This window comes from Ipomoea nil, unplaced genomic scaffold, assembly GCF_001879475.1.
Source record: "Ipomoea nil cultivar Tokyo-kokei standard unplaced genomic scaffold, Asagao_1.1 scaffold2926, whole genome shotgun sequence".
Taxonomy (NCBI): domain Eukaryota; kingdom Viridiplantae; phylum Streptophyta; class Magnoliopsida; order Solanales; family Convolvulaceae; genus Ipomoea; species Ipomoea nil.
The window spans coordinates 3,035,391-3,052,088 of record NW_017619354.1 but is presented as its reverse complement, the minus strand read 5'-3'; the positions used below and the strand labels follow the sequence as shown (position 1 = coordinate 3,052,088).

Here is a 16,698-nt window from a genome sequence, read left to right as displayed (position 1 = left end):
TGATGGAGGTCAGCTATTGATGGGGAGTAAGAGAATGGCTGGAAGAGACAGACAGAGATGGAATACAAAGGGTTGAAATACTCTCGCAGATTCCCAGGCAAAATTAAATACATCCTATAATAAAAGCTATTGCAAATTTACAAAAAAAAGCCCTAATGTTAACAAAAGAGCTGCTACACGTGTGAAATTTCCCAAATGATCTGGACCATTCATCTAAACTAATTAATGGTCAGAAAAGAGGCTCACGAGCTCATCTGCCAAGGGGGTGTGCACCTGATCCAAAATCTATATATATATATATATATATATATATATATATATATATATATATATATATATATAAGGTATACTATTATTTGTACAAAATCAATTATACTTGCCATAATATTATACCTTATAATATTATAAAGTATAATTAATTTTGTACTAATAACATTATATATATTAGTACAAAATAAATTATGCATGTCTTAATAATTAATATTATTGCTTAATAATTATTTATGGTAATTCTCATCACCTTCTTCTGTGTAATTTTTATGATAATTTTATGATAATCTATATACATATTTTTATACTTAAGGTATAATATTATTAGCACAAAATAAATTATACTTACTTTTTGTTTTTGGATTTCCAAATGCACTTTTAGTATAATTGACTAATAATTATAATAATTGGAAAAGGAAATGAATATTAATAATTGACTGAAAATAAAAAACTATCTATAATTGAATAAAATGGAAAAAGAAACTGTCAAATTATTGCATTTTAATTTATGACAATAATATTACACAGTAGAATAAATCAAATCACAATTATATCATAAATGTTTCAAACTTTCAAACAATAGAATGGAAATTAAAAATGAAACGAAAATATTTCAATAATAATATTCTACATCATCAAGTAAAGGAAAATTAAAAATGAAAAGGAAATATTTCAATAATAATATTCTACATTATCAATAGTAAAAGTATCATTGCATTTATATTTTAATTGACTAATTGACTGAAAATATAAAAAAAAATGATATTAATGATCCATAATTGACTAAAAAAAAACAAATGGTCAGATCATTGCATTATAATTAAAAATGAAGCATAAATTTAAATTAAACGAAAATATTTTAATAATAATATTCTACAACTTCAATAGTTAATGCATATTTTAAACAATAATAAAGGTAAATTAAAAATGGAACGGAAATATTTAAATAATAATATCTACATCATCAATTAAAAATGGAGCGAAAATTAAGTAAAAATATCAATGCATTTAATATTCTAATTGACTGAAAATAATAAAAAGAATAATTGACTGAAAATGAATCTGATATTCTAATTGACTGAAAATAAAAAAGAATAATTGGTTGAAAATGAATATGATATTACTAATTGACTAAAAAAAATTAAGGGAACACTAATTGAGTGATATTCTACCATTATATATTTTCACCTGAGTAACATTTCCTGATGGACGGAAGGTGTTAGCTCTAGACGAGGATGAACAAAATTGTGTTGGCACTACCAATGTCGTCTATAAAAGGTTTCAATAATGTGTAAATACAATCGGTGATATTATGTTTTTTTAAATGACAAAATTGCTATATATCTAGACAAAAAAAAAATAAAAATTCCATATATACAAATGAATTAAGATAGCAATTCATTGCTATAACTGAGTTGCTAGAGAACGAGCACATTTGCCAAATTTATAAAAAATACTAAATGATGATAAATAAAATCTCCAAAATTACAGCACCGTATGCGTACATCTACATATTAGCTATTAATTTGAGCAATTATTTGCTCAAAATCAAGCAATGATAACATCAAAACACATAAATGATTCGAATCACATCTTCAATTGCACTATATAATATTTGATGTTCTAATTTAAAAAATTATATATCAATCCAAATATTTTTAATATATTACAACAAATCTATTCCGTGCATCGCACGGGCGCAAATACTAGTTATTAAATAAAAACTTTATAAATGAATAAAGTTCATATTTTCATTTATATATATAAAATTTAATAACATTATTAGTTTTTATTATAAATGTTACAAGAATACTTCATATTTAATTATATAATTTTAGATCATGCAAAAGAATTACTCGATTAAGATATACACTTTCAACTATAATTAATAGTGTGTAGTATTTATTTGAGATAGTTTTCTTATTAATAAGAAAATGTTAGTTTACTTATTAGGATTGAGAATAGCATGCATCATACTAATATATCATCATATGCTTAATTGATTACAACAAAAAAAATAGCAGATTAATAAATAATTAGTATGATAGGATATTATATTAAACAATGTGGACTTTCTTTGCTAATTTTTTTTTTGGTTGCCCAAAGGTATCCCTCCGGCCGAAAGCCAGAAGACTAATCCCCCGTCCCTACGGTCAGCACACTAAGTGGTAGGGGACTAGCCAAATGGTTTGCTCTATTCACATGGGTGGGGATCAACCCCCAACCTCATGTTTAACTGTTTAAGGGACGAGGTTATAAGACATCACAATATGATTTGCATCATCTGCCATCATCTATTTATTAAGTTTTTTATATATTGAAAAATAATATGAATTATATTCATATATTTGTATAATATATGTAACATTATTGTATAAACTTTCTTGAATTAAATTCACATAATTGTATACTATATTTAGCATTTTTCTATATCGTACGTGAGTTTGTTTTAGGAAAGTCTGTCTTTAATCATGATCAAATGTATGTAACACTCTAAAGAGTAAGTAATCCAAGGAGATTAAAAATTTTAATTTTTAGGGATAATAGTGGACAATCTGTATGTGAGTATGATTAAAAAATTAGTTTACTACGGAGTAATTTTTTTTAATAATGTGTAATATAATTTCAGTGTTAATAATAAAATTTTATTCATTTTTATTATTATTATGTTATATTGTTTAATTCAATGTTGCAAAACACGCTAGGCGCCGATTTTTTATTATTATTATTATTATTATTATTATTTTTAATTAAAAAAAAATTTAAAAATTAAAAATTTTTAAAATTTAGTACTAAAACATAAGATTTTCATAGTTATTTCTTAGAAACTATTTACAAAAGTGGTTGTAAAATTGTTCAAAAGATTGTTTAAACCATCTAAATACATAAAAACTAAAATGAAGAGCTAAAGAAGCATTTTTTTGAAAAATTAGTGGACCAAACTGCCTTCGGCCGTTTGCGGTGTATAGATCTCGAAAAAATACGCGATTTGAAAAAAAAAATTGTCCAAAACGGACAACCGAGTCAAAAGTTATGCCTTCCGAAACTATTCCGACATTAAAAAAAAAAAAATCCGCCAAACCGCCGAACCGGCCGGTTAGGCGGCCGACCGCGGAGGAGGCCGTTCCTCGCGGCGGAGCAATGGCGCCTAGGCGCGATTTTTGCAACATTGGTTTAATTATATTATTATTATTTATGGCCGTGCTTCGCACATGTGCAAATACTAGATTAGTAAAAGACTCAAGTTCAACTACTACATCAACCACTAATATTGTATATCATTAAGTTTTCAATAATTTGTAATTTTGTAAAGTTTTCTTTTTTTTTAGTACCATCACCTTGCAACTATTTGTAATATACCATTTTCATATTGTTTTTGTTGAATTTCCAAACATATTTCATTTATATGTTATAAATTTTAACCGCATTAGTTCACACAATTTATAACATAACATCCACACAATTAATACTTTTTAATTTACATACCGTGCAACGCACATGTCAATTACTAGTTTATCTAAGTACACCGAAGTCATTATGTAATTATATTACTAATATGAGTTAATACCCAACCAGGACTATATGGTCTTATAGTATCCGGGTTGGACTTCCATTTGGAAGGTTGTGAGTTCGAGCCTCAGTGGAGGTGTTATTGGTTCTTTATGTTTCAGTAGGTTGAGAAAGTATATGAACACATACTACAATGTAATAGAGCCAGTAACATTCAAAAAAAAAAGTTAATACCCAAAATCGTCCTCGATTATAGTGGTTTTTCTCAATTTCGTCCTAAACGACTTTGGTGACCTAATACCGTCCCAGACTTTTGTGTTTCGCTATATCGTCCCAGACTTTTGTGTTTCGCTCAATTTAGTCCCAGACTTTTGTGTTTTTGCTCAATTTAGTCCCTCATTTGTTATTCTGTCCATTTGGTGTTAAATAAAATAGACAATTCAGTAATTTTAATATTGGCATCTCTTTACTCATAGACATGTGAACTGCGAAAGCCTTTTTTTTTTTTTACGAATTACTTACAGAATTACTCCTAAAACTGCGAATATAAAATTTGATTTGCATGTCCGGGAGTAATTCTGGGTGTAATTCGTACAAGAAATAGGAATTTCGCACTTCAGAAGTTGAAAGTAAAGAGAGATCAATATTGACATTACTGAATTGTCTCTTTATTTAACATCAATTTGACGAAATAACAAATGGAGGACTAAATTGAGCGAAACACAAAAGTCTGGGACGATATTAGGTCACCAAAGTCGTTTAGGACAAAATTGAGAAAAACTACTATAATCGAGGACGATTTTGGGTATTAACTCTTACTAATATTATTACTTTTATGATTCCTAATATTTAAACAATTTAGTTTAATCATTATTATACACTAATTACAAATTATTGCTAATTACATTTAAGTTTCAAAATGATTATGTAATAATTCTTCAAAAAGGTTGAACCCTAACCCTAAGGCCCCCTCACACCCCGATCCGACAGAACATTTGAGAGAATGTAAATCATGGTAACTCAACTGAACATAAACCATAGAGGCTAGACCTTTGCCCACTGCGCACAAGGAGCCCCTCTTACTTTGAGAGGTTGCTCCCACATTCCCGCTGATGAGACTCGATCCTTAGTCATTCTTTCAACTTTTCACCTCTATGATTATGTAATAATTAACTAACTACTATGCAATATTAATGCACTACAAATGATTACGTAATAATTAACTAAAAACAAGTATATATTTTTCAAAAAAAAAAAAAAAACAAGTACACGTTTATAATTATACGTATATATTTACTTTTACAATACTATACAAACACACATATAGTACTACATTCTTTTATATTTAAACTATTTTTTTTTACTAAAAAGCTAACATGCACTCTGAGATTGCATTTTATGTTAAGCAAACATACTTTCCAAGAAATCACTTTTACTATCTTTGTTTGCCTTAAAAAGTGTCCTACTTTTGTATCCCACCATAAAAACTCCTCCTAATCGTGTTAATGACTCGGTGGATTGGTCAAGATATATAGGCGTTACAAGGCCATCTCGACCTATCAAATTTTGCACTAAATATTGCATTAAAAAAATATTTTCAGCATATAAATTTTATTTTTTCATTTCCAATCCATTTACATCAAAATTTTGCACCAAATTCTATTCATATGCTAATAATTTGTATTTGTATAATTTAAAACTTTTATTTTGTTTACTATACTTATTTTAATATAAAATATAATTTTGATATAAATAATAATATTTTAAAATAAAATTTATGTTTTTATGTATTTTAATTTTTAATTAGAGCAAATACCAATTTTAGTCCCACAAGTATTATTAAAATGACAGTTTTGGTCCACATGTTTAATTCCTATCAATTTTCGTCCACGATTATTGTGTTGGTACCAATTTTAATCCACGACTATTGTTTTAATGTCAAAATTCATCACGCTAGTCACTCATCATTTTAAGACATGCTAAAAGTTAAAAATTTTAAGGGTATTTTCATTGTTTAATACTTAAGATCCCAATTTGAGCATGAATAAAAGAGATTTAAACCCTAAGATCGATCCAAATTCGCAGTTCTCATCCTAATCCTACCTTAATTTGATGATGAGAACTGCAAATTGAGATTAATCTTAGAGTTTAAATCCATTTATTTATGCTCAAATGGTTTGAATTACAACAAGTTAATTGACGATCCTCCTGTTCGTGGCACTAAATTAGTTGCTGATATCTACCAGAGATGCAACGTTGTTGTGCTTAAACCAGCAAGATATCAGGAAGCAGAGAAAGATCTCGATCTCAATTGGAGGGCCGCAATGCAGGAGGAGCTCGCTATGATTGAAAAAAATCAGACTTGAAAGTTAGTTAAAAGACCTCAACATCAGAAAGTGATTGGAGTGAAATGGGTATTCCGTATTCATAAAAAAAATGCTGATATGTCACTCAACAAATATAAAGCAAGGTTAGTGGTTAAAAGGTATGCTCAAGTTTTTAGAGTAGATTATTTTGATACTTTTGTTCTTATTGCAAGGCTAGATACAATTAGAATGTTACTAACTATTGCAGCACAAAAGCAATGGAAAATCTACCAACTCGATGTCAAGTCAGCCTTTTTAAATGGCTTTATGGAGGAAGAAATTTATGTTGAGCAACCTGAAGGCTTTGCTACAAAAGGGGATGAAGACAAGGTTTATTTGTTGAAAAAGACGTTATATGGCTTGAAGCAGGCTCCAAGAGCCTGGTATAGCAGAATTGATGAATACCTGCTGAAACTAGACTTTGTCAAAAGTCCTAGTAAGTCCACGTTATATATCAAAGACGATGGAAATCATTTTCTGGTGGTTTCTTTATATGTTGATGATGTTTTAGTGACTGATAGCAACATTGAGCTTATTCAACAGTTCAAAGAAGATATGATGAGCGTCTTTGAAATGACTGAACTTGGAGAAATGTCATATTTTCTCGGAATGGAAATCAAGCAGAGACGAAATGAAATCTTCATTTGTCAACATAAGTATGCAAATGAGATCCTAAAGAAATTTAACATGGATGATTGTAAGAGTGTGAGCACTCCTATGTGTCCAAAAGAGAAGTTATGTCAAGATGATGGAACAACTAAAGTGAATGAGTCCATGTATAGAAGCTTGATTGGTTGCTTGATGTATCTTACGACAACAAGACCGGATATCATGTATGTTGTAAGTGTTCTTTCAAGATTTATGAATTGTGCTAGTGAGTCTCATTTCAAGGTTGCAAAAAGAGTTCTCCGTTATGTGAAGGGAACTTTAAGCTTTGGTGTTAAGTTCTGTCATACACCAAATTTTGAATTGCAAGGTTATTCTAACAATGATTGGGTAGAGTCCATAGATGACATGAAAAGCACTTCCGATTTCTGTTTCAACTTTGGATCTGAAATTTTTACTTGGAGTTCAAAGAAGCAAGAAATTGTGGCTCAATCAACCGCTGAAGCTGAGTTCATATCAACAACAACAGCTGTTAATCATGCCTTATGGCTAAGAAAAATTCTAAGTGATCTGCATTTAGAGCAAAAGGCAAGTACTGGAGTTATGGTTAATAATCAAGCAGCTATAGCTATCTCAAACAATCCAATTTTTCAGGGCAAGACTAAGCATTTCAGCATCAAGTTATTTTTCATCAGAGATGTTCAGAAAAATGGTGCAGTTCGACTAAAGTATTGCAAGACTGAAGACCAGTTATCAGACATATTTACAAAGCCTCTTGCAAAGGGCAGATTTGAAGACTTGAGAGAAAGACTTAGCTTCAGTTATTTTTCAGGAGTAAATACCAGCCAAGGTCCCTCGAGTTTGGTAGTTTCACCACCTATAGTCCCTAACATTCGTAATTACCATCCGTGGTCCTCCGAGTTGCAAAAATTGACCTGCTGCCATCCTCTCGTTAGACATTGCCGTCTAAGCCGTCAAAAGCTGGGGTAAAAATGTCATTTCCCATATACAATTCTTTTTTTTTACATATTGTATTGATATCTTAGAGATTAACGTAGAGGAGCAACTACCGGCGACAACTTTCCTTCCCGACGAGCCATGAGAATGGTGGCAGCAGCGGATCTAGCAACACTCTCATCTCCTCCGGCGACCTCCGTTATTCCCGGCGAGCAGGGCACGACGGCAACCTAGCAGATCGACACCGACATCCTCTATTTCCAGCGGTTGATATATATATATATATATATATATATATATATATATATATATCTCTCTCTCTCTCTCTCTCTCTCTCTCTCTCTCTATTAATCGACGACAAAGATGGGTCAGCGGTGAAGGAGCAACGACGAACGACGACTTTTTGTTTCTTTCCGGCAAACAGTTGACGCGAGGCGAGAAGATCCGGTGGTAGCTAGGCAGATCCGGCGGCTGTTGACGATGGTCGCGATTGAGCAGTGGGTGCCGGCGTGGTAGTGGGTGTTTCCGGTGAATCTCATCTCCAAATTCAACTTATTGATTCAATTCTTATTCTCAATTTCACGAAAAATAGATCTACTTGGCATGTTTGTTACCGCTCTTCATTGTTCCAACTGTCAACCTTTTGCCCCTTCTCTTCGATTTCATCATGGTAAAAGGTTCACACGCATCTTTCTACATATGGCTTTCAAAATTGATTGTTAGGGTTTTCAAGATCAAGGCTTGGAATTGTTGGGATTTTGTTTCAATCCTACTTGTTTTGTGATTTTTTTTCAGGCAAAGGTTTACAGAAACCTGCAAGGGTTCCTCCGGTTTGTCCGTATAAACAATCGGCCACCAAACCCAATAACTCAGTAAGTAATATACAGAATCATGTTTATGTATTTGTATGGGATTGGTATGGGGATGCTGCAAGTGATTTCCTTGTTGCTATAGCTATACCACAATATAGGAATGACGATGGGTTCAACGTGTTTGATGAGAATGGTGATGGGTTCATAGACGAAAATGAGGTGGAGAGGATCCTCTGCAGAATGGGTGAATGAGTTTCTCAGAGCTTTCGCGTGAGGATTGCAGGAAGATGATCATGGCATATGATGACAACAAAGATGGGAACATTGATTTTCGTGAGTTCTTGAAGCTAATGGAGCACAATTTTGGATAACTTAGCTTGCTCCTGCCTTTTCTCATCTCCCCCTTCATGTCCTTTTTCCGTGTAGCTCAGCCGGAGCAACACCACTTGTGGCAGACGGGCAGTACAAGGATCAATATGGCAAATGACGTTTGTATCCCTGCTTTTGACGGTTTAGACTATAGGAACTAACGGGAGGATGGTAGCAGGTCAGTTTTCGCAACTCGGAGGACCACAAATGGTAATTACGAAAGTTAGGGACTATAGGTGGTGAAACCACCAAACTCGAGGGACCTTGGCTGGTATTTACTCTATTTTTCAGTTTATTCCCATGTTTAGTTTGTTTTTATTTACCAAGTCTTTAGGAGTTTAATTGTCAGTTACTTGTTAGTGACTTAGTGGCTTGATATTAGCTAGTTAGTGACTATCTTTTGTTTGTCAGTTTCATCTGTGTATTTAAGCAGTGTTTCATCAGTTAATAAGATGCATCTTTTCTCTGAAATACCCAACAATCTTCTTAAATTCCAGAAGATACATGCATCAATAACAATGTACAAAATGTGACATTGTGATGAATACTGCAGTACCACATGCCCTTTGCAACTTCTAGAAGTTTTTCAGTCTTCTAGAAGTTTTTCAGTAGTAAGAACCCACAGTAATTTAATAAAATTCAAGAATATGGGGATTCAAATCAGAATTTTCTAACCTTTTTTGCTGGAAACCAGTATTCTTTTTGTACTCCTTTACAGAAACTATATGTTTATGGTGTCTGAAATCCTCCGTAACCACAAGTATCTAGAGACTATAACTGGATCTGCCTAGACTACTAAACATTGAGACTATAAATTTGTTGGTGCAACATCAAACACGATGGATTATTTATCTCAGTTTAAATCATTATATTCATTTCAATTTTCAAACCAGACTAGAATAACTTTTCACTATAACCAGCATAGACACCAACCCAAAATAAACCCCAAATCCTAAAAGGACCTAAAAGTCCACTTAGACTAGAATTCTACAACTAAATGACATTTTCAGGTGTCAATTGGCTACAAAAACATTTATCAAAACATTTTTAAAACAAATTTTAGACCTCAATCGGCTACAAAAAGATTTACCTGAACAGTTATTTTGCACCTCATGAAGATCATTAAAATATATTTTACAAGTTTAGATTGAGAAAGCATAAAGTGAATTCATCCTGTTTTATACTTTTCTATTAAATGGAATGTTCTTAATTAGATTTTCTTCAATGAGGATAATTCTGTACTTTAAATCCAAACTAGTCAAGTGCAACCAAAACTTTCACAGGATAGAAACACCACTCATACAATTTCAATAAACAAAGCACTGAGAAGTCAACAGAAGCAGCTAAAAATAAATGGGAGAAAATTGTTGAATAGGAACAGGAGAATAGAGGTTACTAACCTTTATGCAAAGGATATATTAGATATGTAGAAACCCCATACTCCAGGTTGATGACTAGTAAAAATATCCTCTGCAGTTTAACGATCCACACAAGCACTTCTTCCTCATTTGCTCTGCTTTATCAGACCGAACCATCCCATAATCAAAGGTTAATTCCTGCATGGGAGGTATATGCCTGATGGCAAAAAAGGCAATATGGTAAAAAGCACCATTGTTACTTTCACGTACAACTGGCTGCCAGAACACATTGGGTGAACAACTATGGTTCATGAACCGAGCTACATTCCCATTGTTTTTTGCACTTATAACAAGAGGAAATGGGACTTTGGCAGAATCACCATTATCAGCAGGTACCTTCTCCAATGGCTGATAGTTCCGGGAGGCATCAAATATATAATTATCTTCGCTATCAATTCCAAATTCATCTGACCTAGACGCATCAATGACTTCTCCGGCATACTCACAGATAAAACAACCTCCACGAATAGGATCCCAGGACCTAAGTCCCCAACCTCTGTTCTTTGTTTTAAAGACCTCGAGCCGGACCTTAAGATCTGCTTGAGATAATCAATTTCGGCAATTGGGAGGGCAAGGGCAGGATGGACCACACTCATGTATCAAAGCCTTGTAGGTCAAGAGAACCCCTAGTGCATTATAAGGCAGAAAACCTCCATTTCCCTGGATACAAGAGCAGTTGGAGTCCCCAGGCTGGCACACACCATGACAATGACAGCTGAAAGTATGACTAGGCATTTCGTAGGGCTTTGGGTTTTTAAGAGTTGAAATGTATGTGAAATAAGTAGGTCCCTTCTCATCATCAACATCATTTACTAGAGAAACTGGTTGACTCTCCGCACCAGAAGTTAGGTCTGGAAGGATGACCCCAGTCCTTGAACTAATACCATCCTTCCATTGCTGAATTGATTTCCACAAGGCATAAGCCTCAGGCTGTCCAGGTGTTCTAACCAATTTGTACTTGAAAACATTGCATCCAGACTTATTTTTCTCTGCCCATGACTCCTGAATTTTGTATAAACCATCATAGACATAAATCTTCCCGGTAGTCCAAGTATCCTTCACACCCCTAATAACTCTTACCTCGTTGGCACGATGCAGACTCTTTTCCAAAGCAAGATTTCCCCTTTCAAGTTTCTGATCAAACATTTGTCCATCCCTTCTCTGTACTCCACCCTGGCCAGTGTAAATTAGCACATCCCCATCATCCCCCTCGTCATCATATCCACCTGATGAGACTATGCAGACAGCAATAGGCTCATCATCCGTAGATAACTTGACACTCATATAATCTATTCCAGCCATGCTTGGAGAATGTAATCCAACCCCGCATAACTGATAACTCCATCCTGAAAAAGAAGATATCACCAACTTCAATCCCGGGTACATTCCCGACCCTCTTTGTCTGATTCGAACGAACTCCTTTCGTCATCAACATTGTCCCAGCCTTCAAGTCTGGACGTCTGGCAGATCCTGGAGATGGGTCTTTCATCTCTTCAATCTGGGTCATCTTTCTTCAGAACAAATCATACATCCAACTAGATCCTTGTCACCATCAGCTTTTTTAAACATATCTATTTCAGTTAGTTTAAATGATTCAAGGAAACCATGTAGAATAGGTTCATAATCCACCTCAGCAAGTGGTTCACCTTGATGGGCATGTCTCCTTGTCTTTCTCGAAGGTCTTCCCCTTTTCCTTGCAGTACTGGTGTCTTCAACATCATTCACATGAACGCCAAAGTCAAACTGATCACTCTGGTCACTATAACCATCATCTTCTACAACAGTTCTTGTGGTCCTCCTTGACCTCCCAGTATCACCATTTGACATTGGAGTTCTGAATGAGTTCAAAGGAACAGGGGATATAGGCTGAGTAAAACCAAATGGAGTTTGCTCAGTTTGTCTACCTGAGTCATTTGGAGCCAGAAATGGGTAAAAAGGAGCAACTCCAGGAGGGAAAGGACCAGATGGAGGAACACAAGTAAAGGGTGAAGGTTGGGGAGCGCCGCTTGCTGACATCCCATTTGCAGATGGAAATACTGGAACTATGGGCTTTATATCCAAGATCCTAGACTTATCAATAGGCTCAGCTGCTGGAACTGAGTTTGATGTTGTACCTTGCTCCATTACACCAAACTTGCAAACCAGAAACAAAAGTCACAAACTTTGCTCCAATAAGTCCCCAAAACACTAACTTCCACCCTTTTTAAACTTCTAATTGCTACGCAGAACAACAGATGTACAGCCACAGATCTTGTTGGAAGAACAAAATGTTTTTTTTATTAGAATGTGCAGCAAAAGACCAAATGTGACCTGTCAACAAATCGTCAAGAGATGCGAACATTACTCAATTACTGATTCATATTGGTCCCAGCCATGTAAACACAAGAAAATCAGTGAAACAGCCAACATATGGAAACAGAGAAAAAAAATAAGTTCAAACTCTAGCGAAATGAACAGGGAAAAAAAAAAAACCCTAATTGAGGTCGAAAACAAAACGCAGATTCGAACTTGAGAAAGTAAGAAAACCATAAATTAAACCCAACCAAGCCAAGGTTCGCACGAAATGAAAGGGGAAAACCCTAAGTGAACTAAACACCAAAACCGCAGATTCAAAAACCTCTTTTAGAACTAAGGGAACAAATAACAAAATTATATGCAAAAGCATAAACTAAGCTCACCAAGTGGAGATGGTAAAGGAAATCTTTAACCATAGAGATGCTCAGCTGATCCTAAGCATTCCCATCCCTCATGGCAATAGAGAAGATTTGGTGATATGGGATAAAGACGCTAAAGGTACTTTCTCTGTTAGAAGCTGCTACAACTCTATTATGGGAGATTTATCCAATGATGCGTCAAAGGAATGGGCTGTGGTCTGGAAGTTGCATATTCCTCCAAGAGCGAAGACCTTCATTTGGCAAGCCTGCACAGGTTGCCTTCCAACAGCAGATAAGCTCCGCCAGAAAAATGTGGACTGCTCACCTCTTTGCCCTCTCTGTCATGAAGTAGTTGAATCAGATTTTCACCTTTTAGCTCACTGTAAATTTGCTACTGATTGCTGGTCCAACTTTGATCATGTGCCGGACAAGGACTCCTTCCAAAATTGCTCAGAATGGTTGTCTCAGGCCTTCCGTACCATGCAATCATCACACCTCAGTTTGTTTGTTCTAACCTGTTGGTTCATTTGGCGTGCGAGAAATGACAGAGTCTGGAAAAACATTGCTTCGCCTGCTGCATCTATCGTGAGGAGCTCATGGAATTTTCTCAAGGATTGGAATGAGTGCAATGAACTAGAATATTTACAAATCCAGCAGCACAATCCATGCACTGTGAGATGGCAAACTCCCCAGCCAGGGTGGATGAAATTGAACGTTGATGCGGCTTTGGATGTCAATGCCGGCAAGATGGGTCTCGGATGGGTGCTTCGTGATGACCACGGGAATTTTGTTGCAGCTGCCTGCTCACCATGGACTGGTTCCTTTTCTCCCAGTGAAGCAGAAGCTCTTGCAATCAGGGAAGCCATCAATTGGTCAAAAGCTCTTAATCTGGATCATCTACATGTGGAGACTGATTCTTTATTGGCTGTCCAGGGACTCAAAAACTTAGCTTCTGCCTCCTCTTTTGATTTACTGCTTTTGGATGTAAAAGATACATTGAGTTCTTTTACTCACAGTTGTATCTCGTTTGTTAAGCGTTCTGCGAACCGGACTGCCCACCTCTTAGCTAGGGAGTCTGTTTTTAAGTCTGAACGTATGGAGTGGTTTGCTAACCCTCATTCTTTCATTTGTAATGCTCTTTATCATGATTTAATCTAAGCTTTCCTTTTCTTCAAAAAAAAAAAAAGTGGAGATTGAAGACGAACTTTTATCATGAGCGGTAGTAAACACTGAAGAGCAAGTGAGAATAAATAAAGGCGGCATCAAAAGTTAAAAAACAAGTACCTGAGCGAAGTGGGCCAGGCGGACAAATGATTTTTTAAAATTCTAAAAATAAAAATAACAATAATAATAAATAAATAAATATATGTATAATTGTACGCTAATAAATAAATAAATAAATAAATAAATAAATATATATATATATATATATATATATATATATATATATATATATATATTGGCCATTAGACCGATGTTATAAATAAACCCTAAACGGCTAAACCCTGATTCTTCCTCAACCCGTCTCTCTCTCCTCGTCTCCTCCGTTCCGCCGTCCCGCCGTCCCGTCGCCGCCGTCGCCGCCCCGTCCCTCAGAAATTTTTAAGGTAATTCTTCTCCTTTTTTTTTTCTAATCAGGGGATAGTCTGTTATTTAGCCTGTTTTTTGGGGTTTAGCCCTACCTTTTGAGTCGGAGGTGGGGATATAGTACTATTGCTATGGACCGAGATTGTCGATCAAGAAAGCAGTAAGAAAGTCTGTTATTTTTCCTGAATCTTTTTATTTTAGTTTAGCCCTACCCTTACCCTTTGAGTCGGAAGGGGGGATATAGTACAATTGCTATGGACCGAGATTGTCAAGATCAAGAAAGCAGTATCCATTTATTAGGAATTGAATTTTCAAACTGATTAGAGAATTCATTTCTTGGAGTTGTTATTTTGCCTATTGCTGTTTTTTGGAATCTTTTTCTTTTGGTTTAGCCCTACCTACCCTTTGAGTCGGAATGGGGGATATAGTACAATTGCTATGGACCGAGATTGTCAAGATCAAGAAAGCAGTATCTTAGGAATTGAATTTTGATTAGAGAATTCATTTCTGGGAGTCTGTTATTTTGCCTATTGCTGTTTTTTGGAATCTTATCTATATATTTTTTATGTATCAGGTGTCATGACTGATCATGTGCTATTGGCATGGACCAAGATGGTCGAAGATCAAGAAAACACTATGCATTCATTAAGAAATGATCTTGATCAAGCAGAAAAAGTGTTAGTAGGTTGGCAATCTAAGTTGTGCAAGCTGATTAGGACAGAAAGTCTGCTGAAAGATGCCAACAATTTACTGAATGATGCCAACAACTTACTGAATGGCATCGTTGACAGCCCGGGGGGTTCTGACACCCGGGCACTGGCAATCCGGGGCGTTTCAGTTTCAGACAGCCACAGTGTGTCACACATTGACAGCCAGAGTGTTTTATACATTGACAGCCACGGCGTGTCACACACGGACAGCCCTGCCGTGTCACACACCGAGGACAGCCCTGCCGTGTCACACACCGAGGACAGCCCTGCCGTGTCACACACCGAGGACAGCCCTGCCGTGTCACACACCGAGGACAGCCCTGCCGTGTCACACACCGAGGACAGCCCTGCCGTGTCACACACCGAGGACAGCCCTGCCGTGTCACACACCGAGGACAGCCCTGCCGTGTCACACACCGAGGACAGCCCTGCCGTGTCACACACCGAGGACAGCCCTGCCGTGTCACACACCGAGGACATCCCTGCCGTGTCACACACCAAGGACATCCCTGCCCTGTCACACACCCATGATAGCAAGGGGGGTTTTGAACTGTCTCCATTACCCACCACACCCTCCACACCCGAGTTGTGTGGTAAGGCTGATGACCTGAAGCAGCGTGATCAGAAAGTTAATGAATGCATCATCGAAATGGAGGCCTCGCTGAAAGTAACAAAGGAAAGAATAGCAGCTTGGGAAAACGCCGCAAGAATTTTGAGGCGAGTTAATATTTTGGTGCGTCATGCTTTGGATGGCGTGAGTAGTACAGTGGACATGCTCAGAGATATATCACAGCAGGCGGATGTTAACGCATAATTAGGTTGTATGTACTTTTACCTAGGGCTCTCTATGTACTTCTCTCTATACACTATACAGTCTCTTCTGCTATGGTTTGATATATTACTGGTTTTCCCTGTCTGGAAGAACTTTTGTTTGGGTAACGTGAGTAGTACATATCACAGCAGGCGGGTTTGAACGCATAATTCGGTTGTATGTACTTTTACCTAGGGCTCTCTATGTACTTCTCTCTATACACTATACAGTCTCTTCTGCTACGGTTTTTGATATATTACTGGTTTTTCCTGTCTGGAAGAACTTTTGTTTCATCTCTTGCCATTCTTTTTCTGCTAATTGCTACGATGCTTTGTGCATACAGCGTTCTGCCACCAGTCGTGTAAGTATGGCCATGAAAGTTTCTTTGTGCCCAGACTTTGATATAATATTTGTGCATACTAGTTTCTAATTAATTGGGATGAAGCCACCTTGACACCAAGGGGAACCATGATTCCTTATTTCTCTGAACTCTATAACTTAAAAAGAACTTCTCGTATTGTCCCCTTCTACTATGTAGCTCACCACTTTTAAATTCTTACTCCATCCTTTAATTCTCCCAACTTAGATAAAGGAAATGAATAAAATTTTATAGCAGCTGCATTGTGCA

The 16,698-nt window shown here is 35.8% G+C and overlaps 1 protein-coding gene and 1 pseudogene across 3 annotated transcripts; one reads left to right on the top strand and one right to left on the bottom strand.

The window, feature by feature from the left end:
- Window positions 1-10,291: 10,291 nt before the first annotated feature.
- On the bottom strand, window positions 10,292-12,928 carry LOC109161873 (annotated as a pseudogene).
- A 1,503-nt stretch (window positions 12,929-14,431) lies between these two features.
- LOC109161876 (putative protein TPRXL) lies at window positions 14,432-16,324 on the top strand. Of its 3 annotated transcripts, XM_019310435.1 has the most exons (3): window positions 14,851-14,976; window positions 15,100-15,398; window positions 15,429-16,324. In XM_019310435.1, exons 2-3 carry the CDS (start codon window positions 15,129-15,131, stop codon window positions 16,071-16,073), a joined length of 915 nt encoding a protein of 304 aa, XP_019165980.1. In that variant the 5' UTR covers window positions 14,851-14,976; window positions 15,100-15,128; the 3' UTR covers window positions 16,074-16,324. The 3 variants fall into 3 exon arrangements, with proteins under 3 accessions (XP_019165978.1, XP_019165980.1, XP_019165979.1); XM_019310433.1 differs by lacking the exon at window positions 14,851-14,976 and adding an exon at window positions 14,432-14,569 and having other exon boundaries at window positions 15,124-16,324; XM_019310434.1 differs by having other exon boundaries at window positions 15,100-16,324.
- The last annotated feature ends 374 nt before the right edge of the window (window positions 16,325-16,698 follow it).